Raw genomic sequence first — 18,351 nt, forward strand, 5'->3', positions numbered from 1 at the left:
TTATTTACAGTTTTGCCTTGGGATTATGTTGTTTCCTGCCCAGTATCATAAAGCAGTATGATCCTGGTCATCTCAGAGAACATCGCATTGGTTCATAATATTGATGACATCATGCTGATTGAACAGAATGAGCAATAGGATACTAGGATGAAGTGCTGGTGGTCTTGATAAGACGCATATGCTCCAAATGGTGGGAGATAAACTTTGCTGTGAATCAGGGACCTGCCACTTTGGTAAAGTGTTTATGTGCTCAGTTTCAGGGCATCCCAGGATATCTTCTCTAATGTGAAAGACAGAATTGCTGCATCTTGCATCCCCTAACACATAGAAAGAGGTACAGTGCCCGATAGGCCTCATCAGGTTCTGAAGGTAACACATTCCAACCCTGGGAATGCTGTTCTAGCCCACATACTGAGGTAACACAGAAGGCTGCCAGCTTTCAGTGGGGCCTGAAGCAGGAAGGGGCTCTGAAGCAGGTTCAAACTGCAGAGCAAACAGCCTTGATGCTTGGGCTATATGATCCAGCAGGTTCAGTTGGAGGTGTCAATAGTGGAAAGAGACAATATGGAGTTTATGCAAGGCCCAGTGGAAGAATCACAATGTAGGCCCTGGGATTCTGGAGTAAGGGCATACTATTCACAGGAATAGATTATGCTCCCTATGATAAACAGCCTCTTAGTGCATTACTGGTGTATACTTGACTATGGGATACAAAGTAACTTCGAGTATAGAACTTTCCATTATGAGTTGGGTTCTTTTGGGCCTGCCAAGTCATAAATTCAGATATGCCCAGCATGTCATAAGATGGAAATGGTACATCTTGGATTCTAGGAACCTGAGGAGGAACAGAGGGCATGAGCAGGAACTCCAGACCGTCATATTACCTACTACAGTTGCCCCATTGCCCTTCTCTCATCTTGTACCTTTGTCTGTTTGGGGAGAGGGAGGTCTGATATGAAAGTTAAAAGAGAAAGGAAAATTTTGACCTTGGTTTATGGATGAGTCTGTTTGGAATGTGAGTGCAAGCAAAAAATGGACAGTGATTTCATTATAGTTACACTCAGCGGTGGCCCTGAAAAACAGTGGAGAGGAAAAATCTTCAAATGGGCAAAACTGGGAGCAGTCCATCTGATTATCTGCTTTGTGAGGAAGGGAGAAGTGGCTAGAGAGGTGAAAATATATAGAGTCCTAGGTAATGTAGTCCAGGGCCATCTGGTCAGGTGCTTAGAAGAAAAGGAATTTTGTACTATACATTAATGCCCACCAGAAAACATTTATCACAAAAGAGACACTGAACCGCCAAGCAGACAAAATGACTTGGCCAGTTGATGTTAGCCAGCCTTTGTTGTTGGTTAACCCAGAACTGGCACAATGGGGACATGAAAGAGTGATCATTGTGGTAGAAGTTAAGGCTATATATGGATCCAACAGCAGACATGTCCACTTACCAAGGTTGACCTAGCTGTTGCTTCTTGAATGTCCAAACTGTTGGTAACCAAGATGAACAATTAAGCCCCTGGTAGAGCACCATTCCTCAGAGACCAACTGGTCTCTGGTAGCAGATCAAATACGTCAGGCCCCTTCCATTTCAGAAGGGTCAGGGGTTTCTTCTCAAAGGGATAGATATCTGCTCTGCATATGGGTTTGCCTTTCCTGTCCACAGACCTCAGCCAGCACCAGTACTCAGGGACTTATGGAATGCCTGATCCACAGGTGTGGAATCCCACACAGAGTAGCACCCAACCCTAAGACCCACTTCACAGCAAAAGATGTGTAGGAATCATCTGGTACAACCATGGAATCCACTGGTTATATCAGATAACACATGATCCAGAAGCAGCCAGGCTCACAGAATGCTGGAAAGGCTTTCTACAGGCACATTTGAAGTGCTCAGATCAAAGTAACATTCTGAAGGGTTGGGTGTCATCCTTCAAGATGCTGTGTATACATAAAATTAGGGACCGCTATATAGTGCTGTGTCTCTAATAAGAAGGAGACACAGGTCTCGAAACCAGAAACAGAAGCAGGAGTAGCCCCACTTATCATCATTCCCAATGACCTTTGGGGGCTTTTGTGCTTCCTATCTCCAGAACACTAGGTTCTGCAGGATTAAAGGTCCTTGTCCATTACACCACAAATCATAGCTGCTTCCAGGGCATTTGAGACTCCCTGTGCCCAGAGACTAGCAGGTGAGAAGAAGAGTCACAATAGTGGTGGGAGTCATTGACACTTCAGCAGAAGGAGGTAGTTTTCCTTTTACACAATGGGGTCAGGGAGGAATGCACGTAGATTTACTTGTGACCCTCCTGGTACTCCCTGGCCTCACTGTAACTGTGAGGAGACACTTGAAACAATCTTGTCCTGAGAAAGGTATGATTACTAAGGGCCCAGAACCCTAAGGATTGAGGGTTTGGGTTACACCACCAAGCAAGTTCTAAGAACAGCTGAGGTGATAGCTGAAGGTGAGGGGAATTCAGAAGGGATAAGTGGAGGAGGAAGAAGATGAATACTAGTTGTGGCCCCAAGACTAATTGTAGCAATGAGGGTTGTAATTCACCCCACCAACCTTCCTCTTCTGAGTTTCCCCTCAGAAAGAGAACTATGGAGGATCTGCTCCCTGATCCTGCATGGAGCAGTAAACATTAGAGGTGCAAGTGTGGACTGTAGCAGCCATGAAGATGCTCTTCTCGGATCTCTGGCTGTGGGGAGCATGCTATATTGACCATCTTAACTGCTGTGCTCTAAAATCCCTCCCTGCATTCATCCAGACTGTCATTTCCACAGGTTGCTCCTCTGACCGATTGCCGAAGGGGTCTAAGGCAGGCCTGTTCCTGGGAGATGCAGGACTCCTCTGATGGGTAACTTTGGTTTTGTCTAACTTTTATAGAACTGCTCTGCAGTCCAAGACCATTCCACTCCACCTTCCTTCCTTTCCTTTCTCCTTCATCTGCACTGATGTCTGATAGCTCTCACAGGATTCCCCAGCTCTTAGCTCCCTCTCCACGTTCCCTATCAAGCATAACCTCTAATATTTCTCTTGCACATCTAGTCTTTCCTGGCTAACACACATCTCAAATGTCCATCAAAGGGAGAATGGATAAACAACATGTGGCACATTTATATAATGGAATACTGCTCAGGATTAAAACAGAACAAACTGCTGTTATGTGGAATAATATAGATGACTCTTAAAAACATGCTTAGTAAAAAAAATCCAGACATAAAAGAACTCATGCTATAGGATTCCACTTAAATGAATAATGTGTATCTCTGGGGGGATGGATATTGACCAGAAAGGGGTGCAAGGGAACTTTCTGGAATGACAGAAATGTTCTATATTTTGATGTGTGGTGGCCTCATGTGTGTGTACATATGTAAAAAGTCATTAGGGGGGCTGGCCCAGTGGTGTACTGGTTGGGTTCATGCACCCTGCTTCAGTGGCCTGGGGTTCATTGTTTCAGATCCCGGGTATGGACCTATATACCATTCATCAAGCCGTGCTGTGGTGGTGTCCCACGTAAAAGAAGAGGAAGATTGACACAGATGTTAGCTCAGGAACAATTTTCCTCAAGCAAAAGAAGAGGAAGATTGGCAACAGGTGTTAGCTCAGGGCCAATCTTCTTCACCAAAAAACCCCCACAAAACATTAAGCTGTACACTTAAGATTTGCACATTTTAATGTATGTAAATTATACCTCAATAAAGTACTGAAAAAATAATCAAGGGGATTTATTGGCTTATGTAACTGGATGTCAATAGGCATAGAGGGCTTCAAGTAGGTTTGATTCAGCTGTTCAACAATGCCATCAGAAATCTAGTTATTTTTTATCTTTCCCATATGCCTTCTGGTGTGTCAGCTTCAACACAAGCCTGGTTTACCCTTGTATTCACAACATGCTACAAATAATCACCTTTTCTGTGTCAGAGTGCTAAAAGAACTGCTTCCCTAAGCTCTCTTAAAAGAGTGAGAACATTTCTTTCCTGGAAGTTGCTAGCAAGCCACATGTCTCATTGGCCTAATGGGTTGTGCCCATTCCTCAACCAATCCCTATGACCAGAGAAATACCATACACTGATTGACTTACATCTGCCTATCCCTGAATGAATCACTTTAGAATGGAGTAAGGGATTACTCCCATCAATTAGACAAGTTGAGGCTTACTCTTGGAGCTAACTTCCTCTAATTTTTCTTTTCTTTTCTTTTTTTTTAAGATTGGCCCTGAGCTAACATCTGTTGCCAACCTTTTTCTTCTTCTTCTTCCTCTTCTTCTTCTCCTTCTCCTTCCCCTTCCCCTTCTTCTCTTTCTTCTCCTTCTTCTCCCCAAAGCCCCCAAGTACATGGTCGTATATTCTAGTTGTAGGTCCTTCTAGTTCTGCTATGTGAGATGCCACGTCAACATTACTTGACAGGTGGTGCTAGGTCTGCCCCCAGGATCCGAACTGGCGAAATCCTTGGCAGCTGAAGTAGAGTGCACAAACTTAACCACTCAGCCACCGGGCTGGCCCCTAACTTCCTTTAATTTTATGTCTATTCTGTACTATAGGAAATATGGCAGAGTTGGGTAATAGGTCCAATCAATTTAATATTGTTTTGATCATGTTTTTCCTTTCCATTTCCCAAATATCTTTCCCTATCCCCATTTTGTTCAATATTTAATATAGACCAAATCAAAGTTAGCATTATCAGCAAGCATAGGTGTCTGTCTTCTACATTTTGCAATGGAAACCAGAATGAATTCCATTATTAAATAAATGACTGTAGGTTGCATATAGTTTGCTTGACAGATGATGCCTAAATCCTCATCGCAGAGTCTCACTCTATCCCTCACCCCCATCTCACCACTGATTTTTGTTCCATTCCTGAGGAGTTGAGGATGTTTCACAAATGCAATTCTAAAGATTTACTTCTAAGGTTGGCTCAAAATTTTCCTGACATCAAAAGAGCTGTCGTAAAATGTCATGTATTCTTCCTGGTCATTGATTTTGGTATTTGTGTTTTCACCCTGGACATTGCAATGCTGTAAAAGAAGTACCTTTAGACTCCCACGGTCTCTTTGAAATGGGTCAGTTCTCTCACCAGAGGAGAGAGATCAAACAGAGTAAGACAGGCCTGGAGTCACTGCCCATATGGTCCCTTGGTGAAAATTTAAAAAAAAGGAACCCAAATGCAACCCTTTAGATGCAGGGCTGGACAAAGGGAGTGCAGGCTGGATTTCAGCCCATATTTGCTCCTATGTATAAATGTCCTATGCCCTCTACAGAACTTTACCACCTCCTTCTCACATGTTGCCATGGCCTTCTAACTCACCCTTGGTCTTTATTCTCCTCCCCATTGATCCTGCACACTTCTGTTTGATTAATCTTCCTAAAACATTGCCTGTTATCATGTTACTCTCCTGCTCAAAACACCTTTATCAGCTTCCCTCTGCCAACCTAAGAGAATTCAGATTCCTTAAGTAAGCATTTTAAAGTTTTTCACAATGACTCTCAAGTCTCCTATGGTCTTTTCCTGCTACTTCTCACCACAGTCTTTGTGTTCCAATTAATCTGGACAACTTGCTATTCCCAGCCACATTTTACTTATTCCTCAAAGTCTCATATACCATGTTATTACCATCTGTATTTATATATTTATGTTTATTTGTTTAATGTCTGTTTCCTAAACTAGACTATAAGCTCCACATTGTATATGACTCTTGTATTTAAAGCATTAGAACAATAATGTTAACATAAACAAACTGATATTATTTTAATCTGAATCAATGTTTAGGCTAATATTGAAAAGCTGGCAGATGTCAACAATGGCCTCACAGAGCTCTCAGGAACACTGCTGACCTCTGCATTTACTTCACGCAAGCCACACATCAACAAGGCCTGCTTTAGGTCTCGTGATTATTCTACTTGCTGATATTTCCAGTGTACTATGGTTTTTTTCCTACCACAAATCACTGCTGCTTGTCCTTTTCCTTCTCGTCTTTCTTCTCCTTTGCCTTCCTCTTTTTTCCCCTCTTCTTTCCTTAAGTTTCACTACTTGACCACAGCCAATGGAATGGTTCTCATGCTTCACTGAGAAATCTAATTGCTTATTCTCTTCTAAGTTAATCCATCTGATAGCCCCTTTCTGGCCAAATTTGAGTCCTTGTCCAGGAAAGAGAATATACAGTCACTTTGATTCTAACTGTAGGGGAGCAGGAACATTTCCTCTACCCATTGGGTCCTTCTGGCTGGGCTACAAATTAAATTGACACGAGGCAGAATAACAGGAGAAAATCAAACAAAGTTTTATAACATGTACACACGAGAGACACTCAGGAAAACTGAGTCACTCTACAAAATGGCAGAGGTTCTCATCCTAAATACCATCTTCAGCTAAAGACAAAAGAAGGATGTTGGGGGGGCATTGGGGCTTCAAAGGGGAGGAAGGCAATTCACATGGAAATGGAAAAGCAAATGTTTGGTAAATAGAACTTCAATAAGAGTAGGCTTAGCAAGGATCCTCCCAGTCTACTGGATATCCAGAGTTACCTATGGTGATGGCCGACAGGCCTTTATTTTAAATTTCTTTTAGGCAGTTAGGGGGAAGGTCAAAATTTCTTTCAGAGTCTTTTGTTCTTTTTTTGTTTTTTGAGGAAGATTAGCCCTGAGCTAACTACTGCTAATCCTCCTCTTTTTGCTGAGGAAGACTGGCCCTGAGCTAACATCCATGCCCATCTTCCTCTACTTTATACGTGGGAAGCCTACCACAGCATGGCTTTTGCCAAGAGGTGCCATTTCTGCACCTGGGATCCGAACCGGCGAACCCTGGGCCACGAGAAGCAGAACGTGCGAACTTAACTGCTACACCACTGGGCCGGCCTCCAGAGTCTTTTATTCTTAAAATCAAGGCAAGGCAATGAGACACATTTTGGGGTAGTCAATTCTGATCCCTGAAATATCCTCACAAAATCCTTTGGCTCCTGGGTGAGACAACTATGGTGTAGAAAGAAAATTTCACTGGACTCATGATTCAACAACATGGATTTCAATTCTGGTTCTGTCACTCACTTGTTATTGATCTTGATTAAGACACAACTTTTCTTAGCCTTTCTTCATAAGTAAAATGGGGATAAAGGTGCTCGTCGACTAGGGATGAACAGGGTTACTACACAGCATTTGAGGACCGAATGAAATTAGTATTCTTGATCAGCACAGTTCACTGAATTTTCTTCAGCAATGCTTTACATCCCAGCTGAAAACTGTAAAACATTATATCAATTTCAAGTATCATTATTACTAGATGTCCTCATTTTCCTCTGTATTAATTCCTAGGCCCAGCTCAGGCCCATATAGGGTTTTTTCCATTCTCAATGCCCAGACTGTCTTAAACAATCTAGTATCCTTCACTATATTTAACTTATAATGTCTCACAAATAGTAGTTTATTTATTTGTATTTGTCTAAAAATGGCAAATATAGGGGCCGGCCACATGGCATAGTGGTTAAGTTCATGCCCTCCACTTTGGCGGTCCAGGGTTTGCAGGTTCAGATCCTGGGAGTGGACCTGGAACCACTCCTCAAGCCATGCAGTGGCAGCATCCCACATAAAATAGAGGAAGATTGCTACAGATGTTAACTCAGTGACAAACTTTCTCAGGCAAAAAGAGTAAGATTGGCAACAGATATTAGCTTAGGGCTAATCCTCCTCACCAAAAAAAAAAAAGGGGGCAAATATACCAGAAAACACAAAATATAGCTTCATGGTCTATCAAAAAAAATTAAAAGTCACCCTGCTACTCTAAGGTACAGTATGGATGTTAATAAATATTCATTGTATCAGTTTTTAGGAACAATAGGGCAGAAGCACTTTACTTAGGGAAATTTTTCTTTTCCTACAGTCATCTGAATTGAAGCCACTAACAACTCATGACCCGATTATTGGAATAGGTACTTATAAGGTTTCTATGTCTCCCATTTCTCCCCTTCAAATAGATTCTCCACATCACAGCCAGCTCATTCATTTATGAAACATTTATTGAGGATTTATTATGTGCTAAGTACAAAGCACAGACTAATGGGGGAAAAGATGTGAAAAAAATAGGTTATATTCAGTGTTATAATGCTATATAGATGTCTAACAACCTTCACTCTCTTGGTACCCCATTGTCCACACTGTATACCCAACTTTAAATTCCTTAACCTGGCACTTCAGATTATTCATAATTTGGCTTGAAAAGACTTTCTAATCTTTATTTCCCACTTTTATAGCCAAACCCATTTATTTTCAACTGTTCCATGAAAATGTGTTCTGCTTTTCAGCTTTTGGGTTTTTGCTGAAATTGTTCAACCCAATTGAAATTCCCTCCTTAAGCCTTTGGGCTTATTTGAATCCTACTCACTCTCCAAGATCTAGATGAAATAAGACTACAGTAGAGCTTCCTCTCACAATTTCTACTCAAAGTCATCTTTCTTCTGATTCCCAAAGTAATTACTGCTTCTTCAAGTCACTTCCCAATCCTCTGAAGCTATTACTTTTTTAACTTTTCATATCTTGTTTATTTAACTTTTTTGTTATTTAACTTTTCATCTTATCGCTAACTAGATTTTAAGCTACCAGAGGTGAGATTGTTTCTTGTTTAATGTTATTTCGGAAAAGATCTAGCAATCACTAAGGTCACAAAATAAACATAAGTGTAACAATAACATATTTAGTCCTTTTAAAAAGATTGATAAAGAAGATCCATATAAATGAAGAGATATACTATATTTATGAAAACTCAATTATAAAGGTATTAGCTGTCCCTAAGTTGATCTATAAATTCAGTGTAATTCCCCCCCCCCAAAAAAAAAATTCCCTGCAGGACTTTTTGGGAAACATAGAAAAACTGATTATAAGGTTTATATGGAAGGATAAAAAGGTGCATGGATAGCTAAGAAAAATTTGAAAACAAGGACAAAGAAGGAGGATTCATCCTACCAGGAGTGTATTATTGGAACAGGAAGAGATAAAAAGGTAAGTGAAATAGAAAAAAAGGCCCAGAAACAAACTCATATCAGACAACTCAGTACATCACAGATCAACAGAGGAAAGGCTGATTTATTTGACAAATGGTTTTAGAGCAATTACGAGCTCTCTCTATAGAAAAAATTAAAATTACGTCCATAGAAAGAAAAGTAAATAAATTCCAGATAGGAAAAAAGACTCAAAAATGAAAAAAACTCCAAAGCTACTAGAAGAAAATATAAATATGGAGGGCTTCCTTAGATAAGATATAATATGTGCAAAAGTTAATTTGATTTCATCGAAATTTAAAACTTTAGTACAGCAAAATATAGTAAAAGACATATTAAGGTTAAAAGACAAGAGACATACGGGATGAAATTTGCAATGAATATCACAAAAGAGTACTATCCAGAACATATAAAGTACAAGAAATCAAGAAAATGTTAAACAATCAAGTAGAAGAAAAGAGGTAATTAGGCAATTAACAGAAGAGGATGTATGATGGCCACAGATATATAAAATGATGTTCAACCTCACCAGTAACCAAATAATAATAATGAGAAAACATTTCTTGTTAATCAGGCTGTTAAAAATTATAAGTTCTGACAATATTGCATATTGGTGAGGATATAGGGAAACAGTACTCTTACTCAGTGCTGGTGGGAGTTGGTTGTGGTAGTCAATACCCAACATGGCTTCCAGCGATCCTTGCCTCCTCCTGGGATTCACGCTTTTGCGTAGTCTTCTCCGACAGTGAATCAGGGCTGGTCAGATAGGATAGAATATAGAAGAAATGATGGTGTGTGACTTCTGAGACCAGAAGCACTGCAGCTTCTACTTTGCTTCCTCAATTCCTTTGGGGAGAACCAGCCATGCCATAAGGATATTCAAACAGCCCATCAGAGAGGTCCACTTGGAGAGGAACTGAGGCCTCCTGCCAAGAGCCAGCACCAATTTACTAGCCATGTGAGTGAGCCACTTTAGAAGAAGATCCTCCAGTCCCAGTCAAGTCTTCAGATGATTGTAGCCTCAGCCAATACCTAATGCCAACTTCATGAGAGATCCTGAGCCAGAACCACATAGCCAAGTTGCTCCCAAATTCCTTACTCATAGAAACTGTGAGAGTTAACAGATGACGAATGTTATTTGAAACCTCTCAGTTTTGGAGTTATTTGTTACTCAGCATGGATAACTAATACATTGGTATAGCTACACTGGAACACAAATTGGCGGCATTTAGCAAAATTGAAAGTGTTTGTAACCCGTGATCAGTAATTTCATTCTGGCTATATCCCAAGCAGAAATTCTAGAATATATATTCAAGGAGGTTCACACAACAATGTCCATTGTAGTACTGAATGTTCACTGAAGTACAGTTTACAATAATAAGAAATATTGGTGGGGCCTGCCCCGTGGCCAAGCGGTTAAGTTCATGTGCTCTGCTTCAGCTGTCCAGGGTTTCGCCAGTTTGGATCCTGGGCACAGATATGGCACTGCTCATCAAGCCATGCTGAGGCGGCGTCCCACATAGCAGAACCAGAGGCACTCACACCTAGAATATACAGCTATGTACTGGGGGCTGTGGGGAGAAGAATAAAAAAAAAAAAAAGAAGATTGGCAACAGTTGTTAGCTCAGGTGCCAATCTTTAAAAAAAAAAAAGACTGGAAACAACCTAAATGTCTATCATTAAAGAAATAAATAAATACATAAATAATAGCTAACATTTACTGAGTACTTACCATGTGGTAGGTACTATTCCAAGCAATTCACATACATTAATTACAAAACAACCTTATTAGGTAAGAATTCTTATAATCCCCATTTTATAAAGTAGAAAGCTCAGGCACAGAAGGCTTAAGTCATTTTTTAAAGCTATATATAGCTAACAAGTGGTGGAGGCAGGTGTTGAAAGAAAACACGATACATTCTTAAGGTGGAATATTTTATAGCACTTAAAAGGAATGAGTGAGATCTTTGTGTATCAGTATGCACAGAAAAAAAAGGTACCAGTATGATGGTAGATAGTGTGATACCATTTAATTAAATGAAATACACACACAATAATACACACGAATAATAATACACATGAATAATAATACACACAATCATGACACACACAAAACAATGTTACACACACTCCCATAATTTAAAAATTGGACTCCAAATTCAGGTTGTACTTGCTCCTGGGGATGATACATGGAGGTGGTTGAAGTGGACTTTCGACATGTTAAGTTGTTGTTATGTGCTGTCAAGTCAGCTCCAATGCCTGGTGACCCTATGAATGAGCGATGTCCACAATGTCCTGTCCTCAACAGCCATGCTAGGCTTCCGTAGACTCATGGCTTCCTTTATGGAGTCAATCCATCTCATTACTTGCTCTTCCTTTTTTCCTGTTGCCTTCTACTTTCCTCAGCATTTTTTCCCAAAGAATCCTGTCTTCTCATGCTGTGCCCAAAGTAGGACAGCCTCAGTTTTGTCATTTTTGCCTCCAGCAGCAGTTCAGGCTTAATTTGCTCTAGGACCCACTTTTTTTGTCTTTCCAGCAGTCCAGGGTGTCCGTGAGGCTCTCCTCCAACACCATATTTCAAATGAATCAATTTTTTTCCTGTCAGCTTTCTTCACTGTCCGGCTTTCACACCTGTACATGGTAATTGAGAATACGAGAGTGTAGCTAATCTTGGCCTTAGTCTTTAATGATATTTCCCTACACTTGACGATCTTTCCTAATTCTTTCATTGCTGCCCTTCCAAGTCTCAGTCTTTTCTTGATTTCTTGGCTGCAGTTTCCATTTAAATTGATGACTGAACCATGGTAAACAAAATCATTAACAATTTTAATGTCTTCATTGTCTACGTTAAAGTTGTGTCATTCTTCTATAGTCATGATATTAAGTAATAATTATTAATTCTGAGTGGTGAGAATGTGGGTAGAGGTTATGCTTTTCTTTGTACTTTTCCATATTATTTAATGTCCTCAAAATAAGGAGAAAGCACCTAGTTAAATCAAACTTATAAGAATCAAACTTAACTCAATAAATATGTTTAAGTAACATTTTTTGCTATGTCTCAACCTCTCTTAACCATATTTTCTAGCAGTTGATTAAATCAGAGTAACATATTCATTGATTCAGAAAGCAAATTTTTTTGTGTGCACTTTCCATGTGCAAGCATTATGGCAAGTGTTAGAGATAGGCCCTTACATAGAAATGGTTTCTGCCCTTACAAAGCTCATAATCAGGTCAGGGAGAAAGGCATTAAAAGAATACTCACCTCTAAAACAAACTCTGATAAGTTCTAGGATGGAAAAGAATGAGTGCCATTAAAGTTTATAATTATGGTACCAGATTCAACGTGGAGTAGAGATCATGCTACTTTACAATAATCCCCTTACATATTTACAGATATAAATCTATTTAGAGATATAAACAGATATTTATTATCTACCACACTGAGTAAGCACTCGATTAGAATTATTTCTAATTCTTATAACAGTTAATTGTACAGGCATTAGTACTAGCAAATGATTTACTGAGTCATGATGAGCATCACACAAGTAGCAAGTGTGATTCACATCCAATTCTAACTCTATAGCCTATGCTCTTTAATTCTGAGATTACAGCAAAACCAGACTACTTTGGCTCCAGTCTGTCTCTAGTCATTTACTCTCTTCTTATTCTTATTTTACACTACACTCTAGAGCTTGTTCATTTTGAAGGGGAGACGGCAACTAAAGGAACTCTCTTAATATAGTTCTTGGAACATTTTAAAGTTGTAGAGGTTAGTTTGTTTGCAAATCTGAAATAATCTGAGTTTTCTTGACTGAGCAACAGACCGTTGCTTACAACTCGGTGTTGTTTATGAAGGAGTTAGCGGTGAAGTTGCCATTCTTGAGCACCCACGATATGCCAGGCAGAAGATACATTATAGTGAAGAAAATAGACATGATCTTGGCTCTCATGGAGTCTGCAGTCAATTGGGCAGGCAGACAGTGCAGAAATATGTAAAAATATGTGTACACCTTGTTGTCAGTAATATGAAGGTGCAGAAGACTCAGCCAAGCGAGGAAAACATAAAAGACCCAACTGAGACTCGGGACAGGGGATCAGACAATTCTACCCAAAACTACACAAAAAGTGTTTTGTTTCCTAGGATGCAAGGTGCTAAACTCTCCAAAAGCCTAGGAAGGTGCACGCCGTGGCGGTGAGATCTTGGCGCCCCACTGTCCAGTCAGGGGCTGGCGTGACTTTGCCAGGCTCTGAAGGGACCGCCGACATTACTGTTGTGGCGTGAGGCGAGTTTTCATCACTCGAACTTTCCCATTTTTCCCCAGTGTCTTCCCAGCATCTTTCTGCCAGATCCTCCGCTCGGCCGGGACGGTCTCCTGTCTCGTCAACATACCACAGGACGCTGATTTCGAATTTTCTCTCTCCCCGTGCCCCGCAAGCCTAGAACTTCACGGAGGCGGCCCGGCCATTTCACTTGGCGACACATTCCACCCCTCGCTGGCCTGGCGGCAGGTGGGTTGGAGGCGTGCGGGCTGGCGAGGGTGCCCTGCGCGGCTCAACCCTAGGTGGCCGGCGGCCCCGCGCGAGCGCTCGCCGCGCGTTCTGGGATGTCTGCTCCCTGTGCGCGCCGCCGGCCCGCGCTCGCTCCCGCGCCTTCTCGCGCTCCCGGCGGCCCGGACAGCGCGCGCCGCCTCACGCTCGTCCGCAGGCCGCCCCCGTCGGCCCTCGCGGCGCGCGCCCCGGGCCGGCCGAGGCTCCCCACTCGGGCCGGCCGGCTCGCGGGTTTGCTCGCCCCGCCCCCCCGACGCCGCAGCTGGGCGCTTGCGCGGGGCGCGTGGCCGTGGCCGGGGTCTCCGCCGCCGCCGGTGCCGCTGCCGCCGCCGCCTCAGTCAGTCAGTCAGTCCCCAGCAATGGCGGAAGGAGGTGAGCGAGAGGAGCTGCTCTCGCCGTCGCCGGTCTCTCCGGCCAAGCGCCTGTGCTCGTGGCCCAGCCCGCAGGCTCAGCACCCTCGCGGGGCGCCCGGGACGGCCAGCGGCGGGGTGGGGGGCGTCGGCGGCAGCTGCCTGCACCCCGGGGCCCGCCCCCACCTGCAGCCCGAGTCCTTGCTGGACTGCGCCGCTAAGACGGTGGCGGAAAAGTGGGCGTACGAGCGGGTGGAGGAGCGCTTCGAGCGGATCCCGGAGCCGGTGCAGCGCCGCATCGTCTACTGGTCCTTCCCGCGGAATGAGCGGGAGATCTGCATGTACTCCAGCTTCCAGTACCGGGGCGGCCCCAGCGCCGGCGCGGCTGGCGGCGCCACGGGGGCTTCGCCGGCCGAGGAGGGGCCGCCGCCACCCCCCGGGGCCGCCGCTCCGGCCGGCTCCGCCCCCGGGGCTGCCGCGGTGGTGGCGTCCCCTGGGCTGGGCGCGGGGGCCGGAACGGCGGGTGGCGGCGGCGAGGGGCTGCCGTTCCGCCGCGGCATCCGTCTGCTGGACAGCGGCTCCGTGGAGAACGTGCTGCAAGTCGGTAGGTGCTCTCCCGGCTCCTCTCTGGTCCCCGGCCTCCTCTTCCGCAGGTGCCTTCTCTCTGCGCCAGCCCTGGGCCGAGACCCCGGCTCGGGTCCCCTGCCGAAGGACAAACTAGTCACATAAAAAACTTTTCTCAGCGTTTCGTTCAGGTCCACTCTGCTGTTTCCCCCACTGGCCCTCTACTCCTATTTCTTTTTGTTTGAAGAGCGAATAGGTGTCTTTTTCACTCTTCATTCTACAGCCCACGCCAAAGGAAAAAAGGATGGGGAGGAATGCCTTTTTGATGTGGTAATTTCGGAAATGCGTTTTTCTAATTTAAATTTAGAGAGGAGAGAATTGTTGCTGAATCTGGAGCAAGCTGTCCTATAGGGAATGTTTGAGGGACAGGCTGTCAAAGGTAATCTATAGTCTCAGCAGCTTGAAGCTGGGAATAATGAACTTTAAAATTGAAAAAAAAAATCAGCAACATATCGTGCATTTCAGACAGTTTAAATGATCGGCTTTAATATTTTTCTCCTGGACCTCTGATACTTGGGCATCTAGGCTGCGGACTTAACAATAACCGAAGATGGAACTGTGACAGCTTCTCTTCTCCACACCCCCACCCAAGGAAAAAAAAGCCACACAATCTGGAGTGGGGGTGGGGTCTGTCTTCCTTGTCAGACTGGGGTAAATCAAAAGCTGGTCACGTTGGGTTTTTCAAATGCTCCTCCTTTAAGAAGTCTTCGTATATGCTTTTGTTTTATTTTTCTGTTTGTGGAAAAATGAAAAATGATTTCTTTTACTCCTCCAGAGCTTCTAGTCAGTTTGTTAATCTTATTAAATAGACAAATACAGTGGTCCTGGTCTGTGGAATGGTTAGGGAGAAAGGGAAAAAAATGACATTGTTTAACATTGACTTGCTATGGGGAAAAGGAAAACTGATTTTTCCCTGTTTGGATTATTATAGCATTCTGGAAGCGCACTTATCTTTGTGCATTTTATTGTACAGTGTATGCCCGGATTTATTGAGAAAATAATGATTTTTGAAAGGAGTTGGAGAGAGGTTGTTTTTAGTATTTAGCAAGCACAGGAACACACCTACCCCCCCTCCTGCCCCCCCAAACATCTAGCTCTCTCCTCCCCAGGTGAAATTAACATATTTGAAATTTTTGTCCTTTTGAAGAGTGGTGCATTGTGGTGTTTCATATAAAGCAATCTACTTCTGGTTATTGAAAGTCATTGAATCCTGTGTTTCTTTTTAAAACAACAGTATATCACAATTTGTTTTGCAAATATGAAATGTAGATTTATCTAAATTTATCCTGTGACAGAATATAGTGACAGTGGATTGAGAAAGTTTTATTTGAAAAAGGCTAGTCCTTTGTGTATTTGTGTGTATTTTTGCAGGAATGAATTGAATAATTAGGGTGTACAGCTTTAATACTGAAATATTGAAAACATGAAATGAATATAGGCATTTCTCTATTAGTCTGTAAACTTTATTCTTTTTATGAGTTTAGATCAGTTAACTTTTAAGATTCTTGTTTAAAATATTTTAGATTAAAAAGTATCAGTTTAAGTTGTTTCGTAGTAAGAGATGGATTTGAAAAAATTTTCAAACTTGAGGGGGCAAATGAGGGAGAGGAAGAGTTTTAAAGAGGTATATATTTTGAAAGTGATTATAATGTCCAGTTCCCAATGAAATCAGATTTTGTGGGAGATCCAGGTCATGTTTAAATTAGGTATTTTTCTTTTATAATATGATAGTTGATATGTTTATTGAGGTGATGAGGTCTTGTATGATAGTTTCTAGGGGCTGGAGAAAAGACACATATAAGCATATTTTCTGATTTTCACTTTGGATTTCATAAATGAAGGTCAGAGAATGAACTAATCATTTTAGGTAATGCTATTTGAGAACCATGTGCTGGGTAATCTTTATTTTTCTGAGCTTAATTTATGCTAATGAATGTGGAAGAGAAGGATATACTGTATTCCATTCTGTATCATTTTGAGTTTTGTATCTTGGCATGAACCCCTCTTTAATATGTAAAATTAGAGACTCCTCTCTCATCTCTTAGACTTAAAATGTTAGTATGTGACTTGATCTAGATGATAGGTTTTATAAAAGTATTGCCAAGAGATGAGTGAAAAAGTGATTTGTATGTAGCAAGGTAGTAATCATGTTCTTCAGTTTATAACTTCACTTCAGACTCAATTTAATTACTAAGTGGTGCTAATTAAAAATTCTGCATATTTCCTTACATTTTCCTAGCTGTAGTTGTAACCTCAGAATTGGGAAGTTACTGAAGGCTGATGCTTTAGAAAGGAAGGGAAGTTAGGGTATTTCTGTAACAACATTGTTTTAAAGAAAAGATTCATAAGGAGATTTAAATGAAGAAAACAACAAGACGTTAAAATACAAATAAATAAATTTTTTAAAATGAAGAAAATAGCACAGCACAAAAAATTTTTGAAGGAAAATAAATTAGATAGCAATAAACTTGTGCAAAAAGTAGGCGTATTAAATTAAGTAACTTCTAATTACTTTCCACAAAGAATCTGGTAGTGGGAACTCCTGGACTGATTGAAAGCATGTACTGTGTAGAAAGTATCAGATTTTGAATCTGAACTAAAACTTTTCCAATTTGATGTAAACAAATGGGAGAACTATAGGTTGTTATGCTCAAAGAATACATTTCTTTTACATAACAGTACCGAATCAGAAGTATTGTTCCTTTTAAAAGGGGAAGATTGTAAAGTAGTCTTTTCATGGACATCTGTAAATTTGAAGCTGTGTGAATAGACTTACTATCTGATCTCTCAGTATTATGAAGGTAATAGAGTTCAGATGTTTCAAGCATCTGCATGTTTAACCTGTTTAAGAAGCCCATGGATATAGCGGAAGTATAAGCCTTAGGAAAATACTTATTCAGGAGTCTGCAGAGGGTATAAGAATGGGACAGCTATAATTTACTAATAATTTTAAGATGTTGACCTTTTTTTTTTTTGCTGTTCATTGTAGTTTAAATTAATTTCTCTGTATTTGGTAAAACTTAAAGAAGTTTTGTGCCTTCTTAGGGAAATCTGAATTGATTGAGGGAAAAGAAGCACTAACCGTTTTTCTCTTTTTTTTTTCTGCTTTTTCTCCCCAAATCCCCTCAGTACATAGTTGTGTATTTTAGTTGTGGGTCCTTCTAGTTGTGGCATGTGGGACGCCACCTCAGCATGGCCTGATGAGCGATGCCATGTTGGCGCCCTGGATCTGAACTGGTAAAACCCTGGACTGCCGGAGCGGAGCGTGGAAACTTAACCACTCGGCCACCGGGCTGGCCCCAGTTTTTCTCTCTTAAATGCAGAATACTATATTTATTTGAGTATTTAGATTTTTAAAAATTGGGTAAAGGCACGCAGGGGTCGCCTTTGCTGGTATATCTTAATTGTATGGGCCTTCTGTGCTGGTATATCTTAATTATATAAATATTTATCCAGAAATTTTCATAGATTCTGACATTTGACTTCAACAAAACCCCATATTTTTGGCCTACACATTTTCTAATAAGCACGTAATTTGTCCTTGGACAGTCTTAAGACTATCAAGAACCACAATGCTAAGTACTACCTTATGTGGAAGAAGTATAATTACAAAGTCAGTAGTAATAAAAAGGTCCATTTCAGGAAGTTATCCATAACTTAAACATCAAGTAGTAAGTTTATAATTATGAGCACTTGTATATTATCAATAAACATCTGTGAAATTTTCCTATACAACAGCTTTTGTGAAATACAGCAGTAATAAGTATTAACAGTTGTTGATTTTTATATATGGTTTGTTTTGATCTATGTTATTTGGGAGAACAAAAGATATCCTTACCTAA

General features: G+C 41.5%; 1 protein-coding gene across 1 annotated transcript in view; it reads left to right on the top strand.

Annotated features, from left to right (window-relative positions):
* Positions 1 to 13,444: 13,444 nt before the first annotated feature.
* Positions 13,445 to 18,351, top strand: part of ZSWIM5 (zinc finger SWIM-type containing 5) — a 228,023-nt gene continuing 223,116 nt past the window's right edge. Inside the window, exon 1 of the mRNA XM_044770664.2 lies at positions 13,445 to 14,489. Coding sequence (XP_044626599.2) covers positions 13,592 to 14,489 — 898 coding nt within the window. The 5' untranslated portion in view covers positions 13,445 to 13,591. The remainder of the gene's footprint in view (positions 14,490 to 18,351) is intronic.

This window comes from Equus asinus, chromosome 5 (assembly GCF_041296235.1).
Source record: "Equus asinus isolate D_3611 breed Donkey chromosome 5, EquAss-T2T_v2, whole genome shotgun sequence".
In the NCBI taxonomy this organism is placed as follows: domain Eukaryota; kingdom Metazoa; phylum Chordata; class Mammalia; order Perissodactyla; family Equidae; genus Equus; species Equus asinus.